The following is a 14698-nucleotide window of genomic DNA, read 5'->3' on the forward strand; positions in this document are numbered from 1 at the left end:
TCTTTAAATAAAATATTTTCTAAAATAACACTATAAATAGCGCATGGCAAAGCTGTGTTTAATATACTGATTACTAATTTTTTTCCCTTTAATTTTCTTCCTTTAAGATATTTCTAATTTTATTTTTTTTCTTTTTAAATTTTCTTTTCTTTTCTCTTATTGAATTTTTTTCCATATTGTAAAGAGAAAATAAATTGATGTGATTTTTTTATATTATATAAAAGTTGGGTGATGATAATTTTTTTTTTCATTTTAGGTTTGATTGAATTTTCTTATTAAAACATATTTGTTTTTACGTTTCAAAAATACTTTTAAAAAAATATTAAAAAAATTATTTACTTCAAATTAATATTTTTTGATATTTATGTATTATTTTTTAAAATATATATATATATAGGTCAATAACAACTTTATTTCAAATATAAAAAAAAAAAACATGATTTTAAATGTTTTAGGTGTGGCTGCGGAGCCAGACCCAATATCATTGGGTTCGGTTACGAAGCCAGACCCAATGTTATTAGGTATGTGGCCGAGCCAGACCTAATATCCCTAGGTCTGGCAATGAGCAAGAAAAACATCAAAAAATAATAATTTGAATTAAAAATAAAATAAAATAATTCAAAGTTTTTTGAAATGCAAAAACAAAAATGCTTTGATAAAGAAATTCAACCCAACCTCAAATGAAAAAAGTTTTCATCATCCAACTTTTATACAATATAAAATAAGTCTTATCAATTTATTTTCTCTTTACCGTATGAAAAAAAATAAAATTAAAAATATTTTAAAAGAAAAAAGGTCTTGGAAAACCAGACCCAATCTCTATGGGTTTGGCTCGGCATCCAGACCCAATCTCTTTAGCTCTGGCTACTAAGTCAGACCTAACATCTTTTGGAAGCGATTTGAGTTTGGCTTCCAAGCCATATCCAATACACATTGGGTTTGGCTGTCAAGCCAGATCCAACAGTTTTTGGCATAGGATATGTAAAAGATAATGCCCCTAGTAACACTTTTTAACTAAAAAACAGCAAAAGTAACACCTCTATGACGCTATAATGTCGTCCACGGTACAAACACTTTATGTTTACAGTGTGGTCTACAATGCAATGAGTCTATATCCACAGTAAATATATAGTGTTTTTCCCACGCCTTTTAAAGTATAGTATAATAATGTGAGCTTATGTCTCTATTTGACTTTAAATTGTACTTTTAATAGGTCATTGTTAAGCATAATGATGGTCAAATCTCTTTCTTAGCATATATATTCTAACATCTCATTCTGACAAAACATAATATGCATGATAATCGTAATAACAAAAGTATGAATGTTTTATTATTATTATTTTAGAATCATTTGGTGGTTAATAAAATTTCTGGTGAAATTTTCAGCAAGGTTTCCCTTATAATTAAGCATACCAAGTTATCGATTGTTACCTGTCTTTTAAGGCTTCCATAACCACACTAGTTATTCATCCAATTTCATTACTCAAAATATTTCAATATTTCACAGTTCGGTCACTTTTCGGCATTTAGGTCACACATATTCTCAGCAGTAAAACTTCAAACATACAATAAATCAAAAGAAGAATTATTAATAGTTATGCTTAATTTACCTAAGACATACACGTATAGGTATAGATATAGATATAATTGCGGATAAAGCAGTTCAACTTAAGAAAAGGGAACATATATATAGATCATTGTTTTTTTTTTTTTTGTACTATCATTCTACTTGAAAACATACACCAGAGGACTCCAATATATAGGAAATTTAAGTGAAATAATAATGTTGCAAAAAGGGAGTTAGTGCTTCAGATTATATGATCTATTACATGCACAAAAAAAGATTTTTAAAGCCCTGAAATCCTTCTATCTTCCAGTTATTTGGTTTGCCGGTGCATGAAGGTCCTACAACAAGATTTAATTAAGCAAGATTTTCAGATTTTAAAGAAACTTAGTCCTGTCTTTTAAGAGTATCGAAAGTGAAAATTCGCATCCTCTCATGGTATTTTAAGGAAATTCCCTCACATATAATAGTCATATCCCTTATAACAACTACATAACAACATCTAAATACATTAGGATATAAGTTTCTAGTCATATAAGATAAAATTTCTAGAATTCATGTATCAGAGGTAACTCAAAACTTATCGTTCTCCAGCACTACGGAAACGAATGCCAACATTTAATTCTAACATTGACCTTTACCCTATGTAAAGGGAAGTTCCAATTCCAATGGTTTTCCACGGCTCCAAAAACATATCCAACTTCGTCTTTTGTTTATCACGAAGATAACCCAAATTCAATGGTTTTCACAATTTCGGGAGTAATTCCAATATTGGCTTTCGCTCACCACGAAAGCAACCTAAATTCAAGGGTTCCCGCCATTACAGAAAACAAGTCCGACATTAACTTTCGCTCACTGCGAAAGCAACCCAAATTTAATGATTTTTGTCATTTCAAAAACAAGTCCAACATTGGTTTTCGCTCATTGCGAAAGCAACCCAAACTCAATGGTTTCCGTTATTCACAGTGAGGGAAAGCCAATGTTGGACTAGTTTCCAAATGACAAAAACTGTTGAGTTTGGGTTGCTTTCGCAGTGAGCAAAAGCCAATGTTGGACTTGTTTTTGAAATAATGGAAACCATTAAATTTGGGCTGCTTTCGTAGTGAGCGAAAGCCAATGTTGGACTTGTACCATAATATATTTTGTCAATATATGTTTTAACGAGTTCAGATACTCATCTTTATTTTTTTATAAGGATATTCTTCTATAAAATTTTATCTCAAATTCATTATATTTAAACAACATATGATAAATGAACTAAAATGTTGTTTGGGGTCTCTTCCTCCACTAAAGTTGTGGGTCTTATTTTCCTTTGAGGCTTATTTTCATAGTAATCTAAGACACACTCGCACATCTGAGATGTAAAGGTTCAACCCAGTTCTGTCGTTTATAAGTTTAAATTTGTCGCAGTACATTGTTAGGTGGGGTTGTCCTGTGACATAACAGTTCGACCCTTGCCAAGTGTTTTATCCATATTTGGAGTTCTATAACTCCAAATGGAACAAGGATTACATCATGTAAAAGCTAATATAATGACACACATCTTTCATGAAGACATTTGTTGCGATGTCGCGGTCGCACAAATTAATTACCCTAGCTTCAAACACAACACACAAGATAGTATAGAGCAAGCAAGGGGTCGATTCCACGAGGAAAATTCAAGTCAGATTTTTATGCTAGATGATATGCAATTTGGGGGGGTTTGGACGTTATTTAGGCTAAAGCAAAAGAAAACAGAAAACTATCAAACAAAATTGAATAAAATCAGAAAATTATCAAGAGAACAAATCTTGGTCACAAGCACACATCCACCTACAGAAATCAGAACTGATCATGGAAACGAAACATCAATTTATATTCTGAATATTTATCTCTTCTTAACATTGGTTAGTTAACGGATCCGCCGTATAACTAACCCTAACCATCAAACAACCACAGTGTCCGCACTAGTAATTTAATTCAATGGCAGCTTTAAGAACTAAATAAGTTGATTAATCAAGAAAACATAACTGTCTGCAGTCTATGTTTGATTTGATTAAATGTTCTCCCTAAGATTAATAACGATCCGCCGCAATTATTAAACTCATTTGCTTTATAAGTTCATATACCACAACTCTAGTTTTGATATCAAACTTGGCAATAGATTGTCTACAATAATAACTTAGAGTCCGCTCTAGCAATTAAAATAAACAATCATAGGAAAAATAAGTATAGGAGAACAAACATATTCATCATATAAACTGAAAAGAAAAGGTAAAATAAATCTCACAGTTCTTGAAATCCGAAGGTTTTTGTGTCCTTGCAACCAAGAAAAATTGTTTAGCCTTGTATGTTTGTTGAACAACTAATCAAAAAGAAGGAATAATGCATAATTTAGGGTTTCTTAGAGGAAGAGGGCGTTTTACTCTTCTTAGCTGCCTGTCCCCTTTCTCTTCTTTCATTCTTTTTATATCCTAGGAAACCCTAGGTCTCTATTTTACAAAATAGTCCTCCATTAAGTAGACTGTTTACATTTAAGTACTTCAATAACTATTTTTCTAAAAAAAAAAAAAAGAGCCTTGCATGAAATCTTCAAGCTTTGACTTAAAGGAGCTAAATTACTGAAATAAAAACTTGGATATCGGTTTAGATGCTTCGGAACGTAATTTGAACTCGTTTCTTCACGAAACCTGTTTGCTGGCAGAATTCAGATGTTATTTTTGAAAAATCATATCTCCCTCATATGACATCGTTTTTGGCTGAAATTTCAAACGTTTATAGAAATTTGAGTTATGAATCCAAAAAATTGAGTTTGCATCAATTGGACTTCTGTAGCTCTAGATATTCAAGTTGGAATGACCAAAGGTCAACATTGGCAGATTGCGAGATTTGACTTTGCGATTTCCATGCTCTTCCTTATTTTATTTTCTTGCCTTAGATGTCCAGAAAGGTATGGATGTTACCTTTTTAATTCCACTAGAATCACTTCATTTCAACCTCTAGAGCTCACGCTCTGCATAAAATATCGACTGAATGTCAAATCTGCCAATTATCTCCAATTTACTCCTTTTTGCATCTTTCATCCAAAAATGCCTTCAAAACATAAAACAAAGAATATTAAGGCATTTTATATATAAAACATAGGCAAAACACTAGTTAAATGTAGGTGAAACTATTGAATAATATGGTTGCATCAACATTTACCCCAAACTCTTACAATTACATGTACAGAATCCTAGCTCAAGGTTTGGTGTTCATGGTGCCTAGAATTTTCCAATTCTAACTTGTCTATGGTTTTCTACCAACATCTAGGGCTCTACAACTCTAACTCAGATGATTCCAATTCCATTTAAAAGCAAACATTCAATTACACAACTTTCATGAAGGAAATTTTACCAAATTATACCTTTAACTATATCAGACTCTTGTCACAACTAACAAATCAACACAACCCAGATTTTTCCAATTTTGATGTCTAGCATATAGAATCATTATTTTCATGCATTTCATTCTTTTCTTTAACCACATTCACTTACATAATTTATCTTCACACCAACAATCATAATTGAAAATATAATTTACTCAAAATTAGGCTTCACAAAAGTAAAAGTAACAAGGGTTTGTTCATGAGTCTAAACTTTCCGGCACATCATACATCTTGTGGGATTTTCTACATTGTTATTTTTAACATGTATGCATAACTAGTTTTAAAGATGCATTCCTCCCTTCATATTTCTATTTGGCTGAAGGCTTGTAAGCCTTAACTTGGTCTTTTTGTTCTTGTTTTAATTAAGGACATCACCACACTCCTCTCCATCTCTCTTCCCTTTCCCATCATTTCTTAAACATATCCAGACAAATCCTCAAGAACTTAATCTAGGGCTGTGATTTTCTACATATAACTTACCCCAAACATTTTGAAATTGTTCTAGAAAGGTTATAGGTTTGTCTTAGTTGTGTCTTCTACCACTTGAAAGCTCTTTCCTCTCTTAATATTTCAACTTCTCTTTCTCTTTCTCTTTGTTGTCACCAGCTCTTTTTTCCCCTCTTTCTCTCTTTGTTTTGTCTTTTCATGTTAAAATCTTTACTCTTCATCCTTGTTATCTCTTTATGCTAGACCCATGTTGCATGGGTCTAGCAAACATACCTCATTAACAATAATAATAATCATACTAATAATAAAACAATAATAACAAGAATAAAAATAATAATAAGAATAAGAACAACAACAACAATAATAATCATACCAATACTATGAAAAATAAAAATAATAAAAACAACGGTAATAATAATCAAACTAATAATAATAAAAAACTATATTAACAAGAATAATAAAACAACAACAACAACAACAACAATAATAATAATAATAACAAGACTAATAATTAAAAGAATAAGAATAAGAATAATAAGAAAAACATACTAATAATAACAATAATAATAATAATAAAACAAAAACAAAAACAATAATAAGAATAAAAACGACAACAACAACAACAACAACCATGCTAAACCCAAGATGCTTGGGTCTGATAAGCATGTCTGATCCACATGCCAGACCCACGTTTACTTGGGTTTGGAAAGCATGCTTTACCCAAGTTTAGTTGGGGCTAACATACGTTTACTTGAGTCAAGCGTCATGCTAGACCCAAGTTTTTTTTAGGTTTGACAACATGTTTGACCCATAGTTCACTAATAATAATAATAATAATAATATGAATTATAATAAGAACAACAACAACAACAACAACAACAACAACAACAATAATCATACTAATAATAATACTAATAACAACAATAACAGCAACAATAATAACAATAACCATGTCAAACCCAAGCACATTAGGTCTGACAAACCATGTCTGACTCCAGTTCTTGACCCTAGTTTACTTAGGTCTGGCTAATGCTTGACTCAACTTCACCATTAATAACAACGATAACAACAACAACAATAATAAATAATAATAATAACAAGAATATTAATAATAATCATACTAATGCTACTAAAAATAATAACAACAACAATAATCATACAAATAATAACAACAATCATACCATATCCAAGTACCTTATGTTAGACAAACCATGCGAGACCTAAAGGGTTTAGATCTGGTAAGCATGCCTGATATAAGTACTTGAGTCTGACATGCATACCTAACTTGAGGTAGACAAGATGCCTGACTCAAGTTCTCTAATAATAATAACAATAATAGTAATTATACTAATAATAAAAACGAGAATAACAATAACAACAGTAGTAGCAATAATAATAATAATAATCATACAAATACTACTACTACTAATAATAATAATAATAATAATAAAAAGCAACAACAATAATAATCATACTAATACTAATAACAATAATAATAATCAAACTAATACTAATACTAACAACAACAACAACAACAACAACAACAACAACAACAACAATAATAATAAGAATAACAACAACAACAACAACAACAATAATAATAACAACAACAACAATAATAATAACAATAATAATAAGAATAAGAATAACAACAACAACAACAATCATAATAATAAGAATAAAAATAACAACAACAACAACAATCATAATAATAATACTAATACTAACAACAATACTAACAATAATCATGCCAGACTGAAGCACCTTAGGTTTGCCCAACATCCCCGACCCACGTTTACTTGGGTCCAGCAACATGCCCGACCCATATTTACTTGGGTCAAGCAACATGCCCGACTCAGGTTCACTAACAACAACAACAACAACAATAATAATTATACAAATAATAATAATAATAATAATAATAATAACAACAACCATGTCAGACCCACGTTATTTGAATCAGACAAACATGCATGACTCAAGTTTACTAACAACAACAAGAATAACAACAATAATAATCATTTTAATAATGCTAAAAATAACAACAACAACAATTGAGTATGACAAGCTTGTTGAACCAAGATGCTTGGACCTTGCATGATTACTAGATTCAAGATGTGTGTTCGAGTCTGATATAAGTTATGTTTATTTTTGCGTTTCAAAAGTGTTTTTGAAAAAAATTATGTATTTTTATTTTATTTACTTTGAATTAATATTTTTTGATGTTTTTAAATTATTTTGATGCACTAATATCAAAAATAATTTTTTTTTATTTTAATATATTTTTAAATAAAAAATAAACAGCAGACGATTCGATGTCAAAGAGTCCACTATAGCAATTCTTGGGCCAATCATTTTATGCTTTGGTAGTGTTTGGCACTACAGTTTAAAATTGCTTTTGAAAAATTTTGAAATTTTTTTATTTTGATTTAAATTAATATATTTTTAATATTTTTAAATTATTTTGATATGCTAATATTAAAAATAATTTTTTAAAATAAAAAAATATAATTTTAAAATAAAAAAATATTTTAAAAATTTACATTTTTCTTTCTGCCTTCGAGAGCACAATTCAAAAAAAAAAAAAAAAAAAAAAAACCTCATAATTACCGGATCCAAGTTCGCTTGTGTCTAGTACGGTGACAGACCGGTAAAACAGAAAGGTTGAAGCAACCCTCCCTCCCTCCCCTCTTCAATTGCAAAAACTTGATTGAAGAAGCAAGCAAAGGAAGCATGTTTGCCCCACAAACCCAAAGAGAAGAAACATTTCGAAATCTGGGTGAAGGCATACATTATGCGACTCCAATCATCCCCTTGACGAGGAAGACAAGCGAAGTGGATCTGGTACGGGGTGTTGTTCAAATGATGCAAGGTCTGTCCAGTTCCCTTTTCTACTGGGACCAAAGTGGGCAGTGTTTTTGTGTTGCCAATGTTGGGATTTATGTCACTCACCTTTCCCACTCAACCCTTCACAACCTTCTATCTCGCTTCACCTACGCTGCCACTTGCTTGCAACTCGTCCATCTTCGTCTCAATCTTCCACACTCTTATTATGCTCTTCCCACTTTGAGGGCATTTGCGTCTGTCGCTTCTCACTGCCTTCTGGTACCTACTACATTTATTTTTCTTTACTTCTTTTTTTAATTAATCGGATTGATTGAATATTATTCTTGTATCTGTTTTTTATTTTTTTATTCTAGAGGATGAGAGATGTTGCTTTGAAGGAAGAAATGAAGATGTGCCATTCTAACGAACAAGAAGATTTTGGAAACGAATTTACTCCTACTTTATTGGGATTGTCTAGTTCTTTATCAAGGTTCCTCTCCTCTCTCCTCCTCTTCAGCATTCCTGGATTCTTTTTTCGTGTATTTGATTGGAAATAGGAAATGGTTTCGTTATGTTATTCCGATTACACCATGCTTGCCACTATGAGTTTGTTTCATTTACTGATGAATTTTGTTGATATTAGTCTCTGCTCAGCTGCTGAATATTTATTTCAAATTGTCCATGGAGCCATCCCCCAAGTGTGTTTTGAGCCTAATTCATCTGTTCCACCTGTTGAAATTGCTGTTCATATCCTTGACTATCTTTACACGAAACTGGATCAAGTTTGTCTCGTGCAAGGTGGTGAGGTTGGGACTACTTTCTATCATCCAACCAACCAATTTTATTTTATTTTTTTTGTAATTTCTCGTGGGTTCTTCTGGTTTACACCATTCCTTTTGAAATGCAAAATTTCTGTTAACTCCAGGTGGAAGAGTATCTCATGCTACTCAATATGTTTGTGGGGAGTTTAGTACCCTATATTGAAGGTCTTGATTCATGGCTTTTCGAAGGAACACTTGACGATCCTTTTGAAGAGGTAATTTAGGTTCAAACCTTTTGTTATATACCAAACTCTGAATTCTAAAATGGTTTCATTTAATTAGTAGTTTCCTGTGTCGCACTCTATGGAATAATATGTTTTTTTCAATGTAAATTTCTTTACTGAAGATCCTGTGAGAGCTGGTCTTCTTGAACTCTTTGCTGATTTTTTTTTTGGGAACTTCTTTTCGGTTTCTGCAACTGTTTGGATCAGTGTGTATTTACTTGTAATGAACGATTATACTTCTCTCAACTTATCCTATAAAGGTACCGGAAGAGTTAAACAATGACTGTATAAAGTGACTTATTCTTTGCAGATGTTCTTTTATGCAAACAGGGCAATCTCAGTTGATAAGTCCGAGTTCTGGGAGAAGAGCTATCAGTTGAGACGATTACAGTGCAGGAAGTTACATATTAATTCTTCAATACCTTTATCAAATAACAAGACAGGAATGGGTGAAAAAGATTCTATTCCTTTTTCTGAGTTCAAAAAAAGAAAAGAGCTTAACGTAAAGGAACTTCTAGTGTGTCCTTTGTTTATTAAGGAAATTTCTAAGTCAATTGTCTCTGCTGGAAAATCATTGCAGCTGATCCGCCATGTTCCTATTTCATTCTCAATGATGTTTGAAAAAAGGAGACATACAGATATTAATGTTTTTGGAGGTTCTAGTGATGATAGTGGTTTAAGCATTTGCCGACAGACCTTTGCAGGGTTAACCTTGTCGGAGATTTTTTGTGTATCAGTAGCAGGTCTTATAGGCCACGGTGATCATATTTTCAGATACTTCTTGCAAAATGAGCAAAGTAAATCAAAGAGTGCCGCTCCTTTGGTGTCTGCCATAATCAGAAAGGAGGAGAACAAAGATGACGAAGGCTTGCACAAGTTCTTGATTAATACATTACTGCAGAGAAAGGTGATTGATTTAGAATGTGCACACAATTTTGGGATTGATTTTTCTGATTTGGAGGAAGAGCGCATGAAAACTGGTGCTGTGGATGAATTTCCCCTACAGGGAACATTCTTTCCAGAAAATCCAGCTATCACTGCATGTCAAAGTTTGCTTGACAAGAATAGAGATTCCTGGAAAATGTTGAACTTATCTAAAAATTTCTACCTACCTCCTTTGAATGACGAGGTCTTACGACAGGCCATATTTGGTGGAGAAAATGGGCCAGTTTCTGCTGTCAAAGGAACAGACTATGCCTTTGGTTTTCAATTTGGTGTATCTGATTATGATGATTCACAGAATGACACCAAACTGTTGGAAGTCTTGTTTCCTTTTCCCACTGTTCTTCCTTCTTTTCAGGTAATTCTTGATTGATTATCTCTTTAGAGAGAATTCCTGAGGAGTGCTTTGAGTTTTACATGTAATTTTGAAACAGGATGATAAACGAATGTCAGAGCTTTTGCCTTTCCAAAAAAATAGCACCCTTATTTCAAGAGTTCTTAGTTGGTTTCAAAGTGTTGAACCAAGAACAACTCCACTTCCAGTGGCTATTATACAGGAATGCCTAACTTTCTACATTAAGAAACAGGTAGCTTCTTGAACCTGTTCTATGGAACTTTGATTTCTTATTGTGCCAAGTTCGTTGTTGATGTACTCAAAATCTTTTAATTATTTTATGTCATAGGTGGATTATATTGGCGGGCTCATTTTGTCAAAATTAATGAATGAATGGAGATTGATGGATGAACTTGCAGTATTGCGTGCCATATACTTGTTAGGTTCAGGTATCTTCTAGGACTTAACCTCTCGGCTCTTGCTCACGTTGGGTGCCAGGCATCTGAAGTTTTTCTAACGTGTTTGTTGATGTGTTGCTATCTTTAGGTGATTTACTGCAGCACTTTTTGACTGTGATTTTTGGTAAGCTGGACAAAGGAGAAACTTGGGATGATGATTTTGAGTTAAACACTATATTGCAGGTGATCCATTTAAATGATCCATCATGTCATAAAGAATGTTTGTAGTTCTACTATGATTATTATTTATGGAGATTTGTTGCTGTTTTTCTCTTGATATGGGGTTTTTGGCTGCAACACTAATTATATAGAACCCCTATTAGCAAATATTCATGTTGTCCGTGTATTAAATTCTCTAGCTTTTTATAAATTTCCATTATTGACCACAGGAGTCCATTCGGAACTCCGCTGATGGCACACTGCTAAGTGCTCCAGATTCTTTGGTTGTTTCCATCACCAAGAATCATGGTTTTGACAGTGATGAGCTGCCTAATACACCTACCCTTTCCTCAACTCCTCGTAAAAGTCGTCTGCACAACTTTGGCATAGATGGCCTTGATTCACTGAAATTCACATACAAGGTCTGTTATGCAGTTGATTAGACTTGAATTATTCTTAAAAATCCAGGTACTCATGTTCAATGTGTGACAGGTCTCTTGGCCACTTGAACTTATTGCGAATACAGAGTCAATCAAGAAGTACAACCAAGTATGTCTCTTCACTTTGCTTCTATTGAAGTTTTCATCCAGTTTCCCTTTTCTTTTATTGATTGTCTGGTGTAGGTAATGGGGTTCCTGTTGAAGGTGAAGCGTGCAAAATTTGCTCTAGATAAAGCTCGGAGATGGATGTGGAAGGTTCTTTTTTTATCATTATTTTTTTTACATGTTATCCTGGATATGGTTATTCATTTATTGATGAAAGCAGATAGCTCTAGTCTCCAGACAAGGAAATATATAGTTTCAAAGGCCATGAATACGATGTCATTGTTACTGTCTTACAGCTGGGTTATTGTTCTGACCTTTTCCAGGGTAGAGGTAATGCAACAAATAGCCGCAAGCATCACTGGTTAGTGGAACAGAAACTCCTACATTTTGTGGATGCCTTTCACCAGTATGTCATGGACAGGGTGAGAATCTTCTCAATGCCTGGGTGAATTTACAATCATTAAACATGGAAAAGCATATTTGAAATTAGAACAGTTTGGGGTGTTGAGATATTGACTACCACACATGGTTACACTGTTAAATTTTGTTATTTCTCAAATTTTCTCATGAAGAGCTTTGTATTCTGCATCAGTCCAGGATTTGTGCTTCAAACCGAGACCTTGCAGTATCAGAACTACAGAAGCTTAAAATAAAATTTGTGAGGGATAGAACTATCTTCGGAGTCCCTTCCTAGGACATAGTTGGGAAGATAACTGGATGTGGGTGATGCCCCTTATTTTCTAATTGGAATTCGACATGCTGGCAGTTTTGTAATGTACTTTAATCACTGCTTCAGATATGGGCCTGCGTCTGTATTTTGTGTTTTAGATGATAAAACTCAGTGTTGCTGCAATGATCTTGTCTTTATATTTTGGCATGACCATACATACAGACATAGCATTCTATGTATTGCTTTTTAATTTCTTCAGTTTATATGTTGGCTTATGCTGCACAGTCATATTAATTTAATACTGTATTTTTCATTTGGCCAACTCAAAGATAGTTTTTGCCTTCATATTGGTTCTGTAAGTTATCTGCTACCATTTTTTTCTTATCAACTCCTGGGACTGGAAGGTGTTAGGAGACCATGTGGGAAATAAAAAAAGAAGTATTGTTTACTCAGTGGCATTTTGTATTGTTTAAAGAAGATGTTCAGATGGCTTAAACTCATCACATGGTTTGCATTCTCCTTTGGCATTCGAGATTCAAAGTGGTGTTCATTGTACTCTATCGAAGTCTTTATTTGATGTTGAAATGACAATACTCAAGTATCATAGGAAATAACTGCATTACATACACATCACGCATTTCAGTGAGGGGCTCATTGAAGTGCTCCTTTATTGAGAGCTGTTGATTGATTATGCTTAAACCTTTTCTGCATTCAAGTTTAGAAAAGGTCTCTGATTAGGATTTAGTTTGCAGGTATATCACAGCGCATGGCGTGAACTCTGTGAAGGTATGGCAGTAGCTGGGTCTCTGGATGAAGTCATTGAAGTACATGAGGCCTATTTACTATCAATTCAGCGACAGTGCTTCGTGGTTCCAGATAAGCTGGTGTTTAATTTATCTCTCTTCCTTTTCGAGTTTGCAATCTATTCACATGCTTGGACCTTCTTTTAAGTCAGTTATCATTGTGAAGAAGGCTAGTGTAGTCGATGGTGTGTTCATTTATGATATAATGGAAAAGGAATTACTAGTTTTCAACTTCTCTTCTTGTTCTCCGTATTACATCTAATTGTAAAATATGCATAGTAGACAGCACATCACTGCCTCTCCAGATTTCAGTTCCCAAATTTTAGCAGAGAAAAAATAATAGTTCAAAGGTCATATGCTGATATGGGACAGGGTAGTAGTAAAGATATAAAGAAAAATAGAGCAGATAAAAAAAATAAAAAAAAGTTAGTCCCAATAGGAGAGGGATAAACTGAGAAGAAATAGAGAAGAGAAAGTCGGATAATATTGTTAAATTCAATTAACAATAGTCTGCGTAAATTATAGAAAAGATGCTCTTAAATAGGCACCAAAACCCTAATAGCATCCTTTTTAAAAAGAAAGTCAATAACAAAAATTAAGAGGAAGTCCCAACCAACATAAACAGCTAAAATAAAAAAGTATTAAAACATCCTTTTCCGCAAAACTGGTTCTCCATCACACTTACTGTTTTCTTTTGCACTCAGTGGGCCTTGATTGCTAGCCGAATCAACAGCATCCTTGGACTAGCTCTGGATTTCTACTCCATACAGCAGACATTAAGTAGCAGTGGAGCAGCTTCTGCAATGAAGGCTAGATGTGAAATGGAAGTGGAACGGATTGAAAAACAATTTGATGATTGCATTGCTTTTCTCCTCAGAGTATTTTTCTTATTCTCTGCCTTTTTTTTTTTGTCAAATATCTTTATCTGACTACTATTCTATAGATCCTTGTGCTATTCTTTTCCTATTCGTATCTCACTTATGGTTGCTACAAGTATGGCATGTGTGTGCATATGTGCCATAGATGTATGCTTTCATGTATCTAGTTCCATGTTGAGGTTATGAGAGAAGACAATGTTTGTTTAATTTTTCTTGAAGATGAAAATGTGAAAATAAGAGCTGTTTTCTGACCGTGCAGGTCTTATCTTTGAAACTCAACGTGGGTAACTTCCCTCATTTGGCTGATTTGGTTACCAGAATTAACTACAACCATTTCTACATGTCTGATAATGGAAACTTGATGACTGCCACTGGCTCTGAGATAGTGACTTCAAGACTTGGGAAGACCTTCGGATGAAATTAGGTTGGGATTGATTCAGATTGCAGATGCTTCTACCATGGGATGTGATGTGTGAATGTATGCATTTGTGTACATAATGTGAAAATAACTTTAAATACAACTATAAAAGTAAAGTGTCTTCGGTGTTCCCAAAAACGCAAGGTAGGTTATCTAATGTAAAAGCCTGAATTTATGTGTCAGATCCTGGTTTACAACAGTGT

The 14698-nt window shown here is 33.2% G+C and overlaps 1 protein-coding gene across 3 annotated transcripts in view; it reads left to right on the forward strand.

Annotated features, from left to right (window-relative positions):
- The first annotated feature begins 8044 nt into the window (after positions 1–8044).
- Positions 8045–14698, forward strand: part of LOC133677535 (uncharacterized) — a 6702-nt gene continuing 48 nt past the window's right edge. The window contains exons 1-16 of one of the 3 annotated variants that reach the window (XM_062099614.1): positions 8048–8522; positions 8618–8733; positions 8887–9049; positions 9169–9279; positions 9599–10195; positions 10295–10588; positions 10665–10817; positions 10914–11013; positions 11111–11205; positions 11412–11603; positions 11674–11730; positions 11805–11876; positions 12050–12148; positions 13149–13280; positions 13904–14077; positions 14337–14698. The exon at positions 14337–14698 is cut by the window's right edge and continues 48 nt beyond it. In XM_062099614.1, the coding sequence (XP_061955598.1) occupies positions 8151–8522; positions 8618–8733; positions 8887–9049; positions 9169–9279; positions 9599–10195; positions 10295–10588; positions 10665–10817; positions 10914–11013; positions 11111–11205; positions 11412–11603; positions 11674–11730; positions 11805–11876; positions 12050–12148; positions 13149–13280; positions 13904–14077; positions 14337–14495 (2886 nt within the window). In that variant the 5' untranslated portion in view covers positions 8048–8150 and the 3' untranslated portion in view covers positions 14496–14698. Of the gene's footprint in view, positions 8523–8617; positions 8734–8886; positions 9050–9168; positions 9280–9598; positions 10589–10664; positions 10818–10913; positions 11014–11110; positions 11206–11411; positions 11604–11673; positions 11731–11804; positions 11877–12049; positions 12149–13141; positions 13281–13903; positions 14078–14336 lie in introns of those variants that run through there. The other 2 variants (XM_062099613.1, XR_009835790.1) reach the window with 2 other exon arrangements.

This window comes from Populus nigra, chromosome 17 (assembly GCF_951802175.1).
Source record: "Populus nigra chromosome 17, ddPopNigr1.1, whole genome shotgun sequence".
Lineage (NCBI taxonomy): Eukaryota > Viridiplantae > Streptophyta > Magnoliopsida > Malpighiales > Salicaceae > Populus > Populus nigra.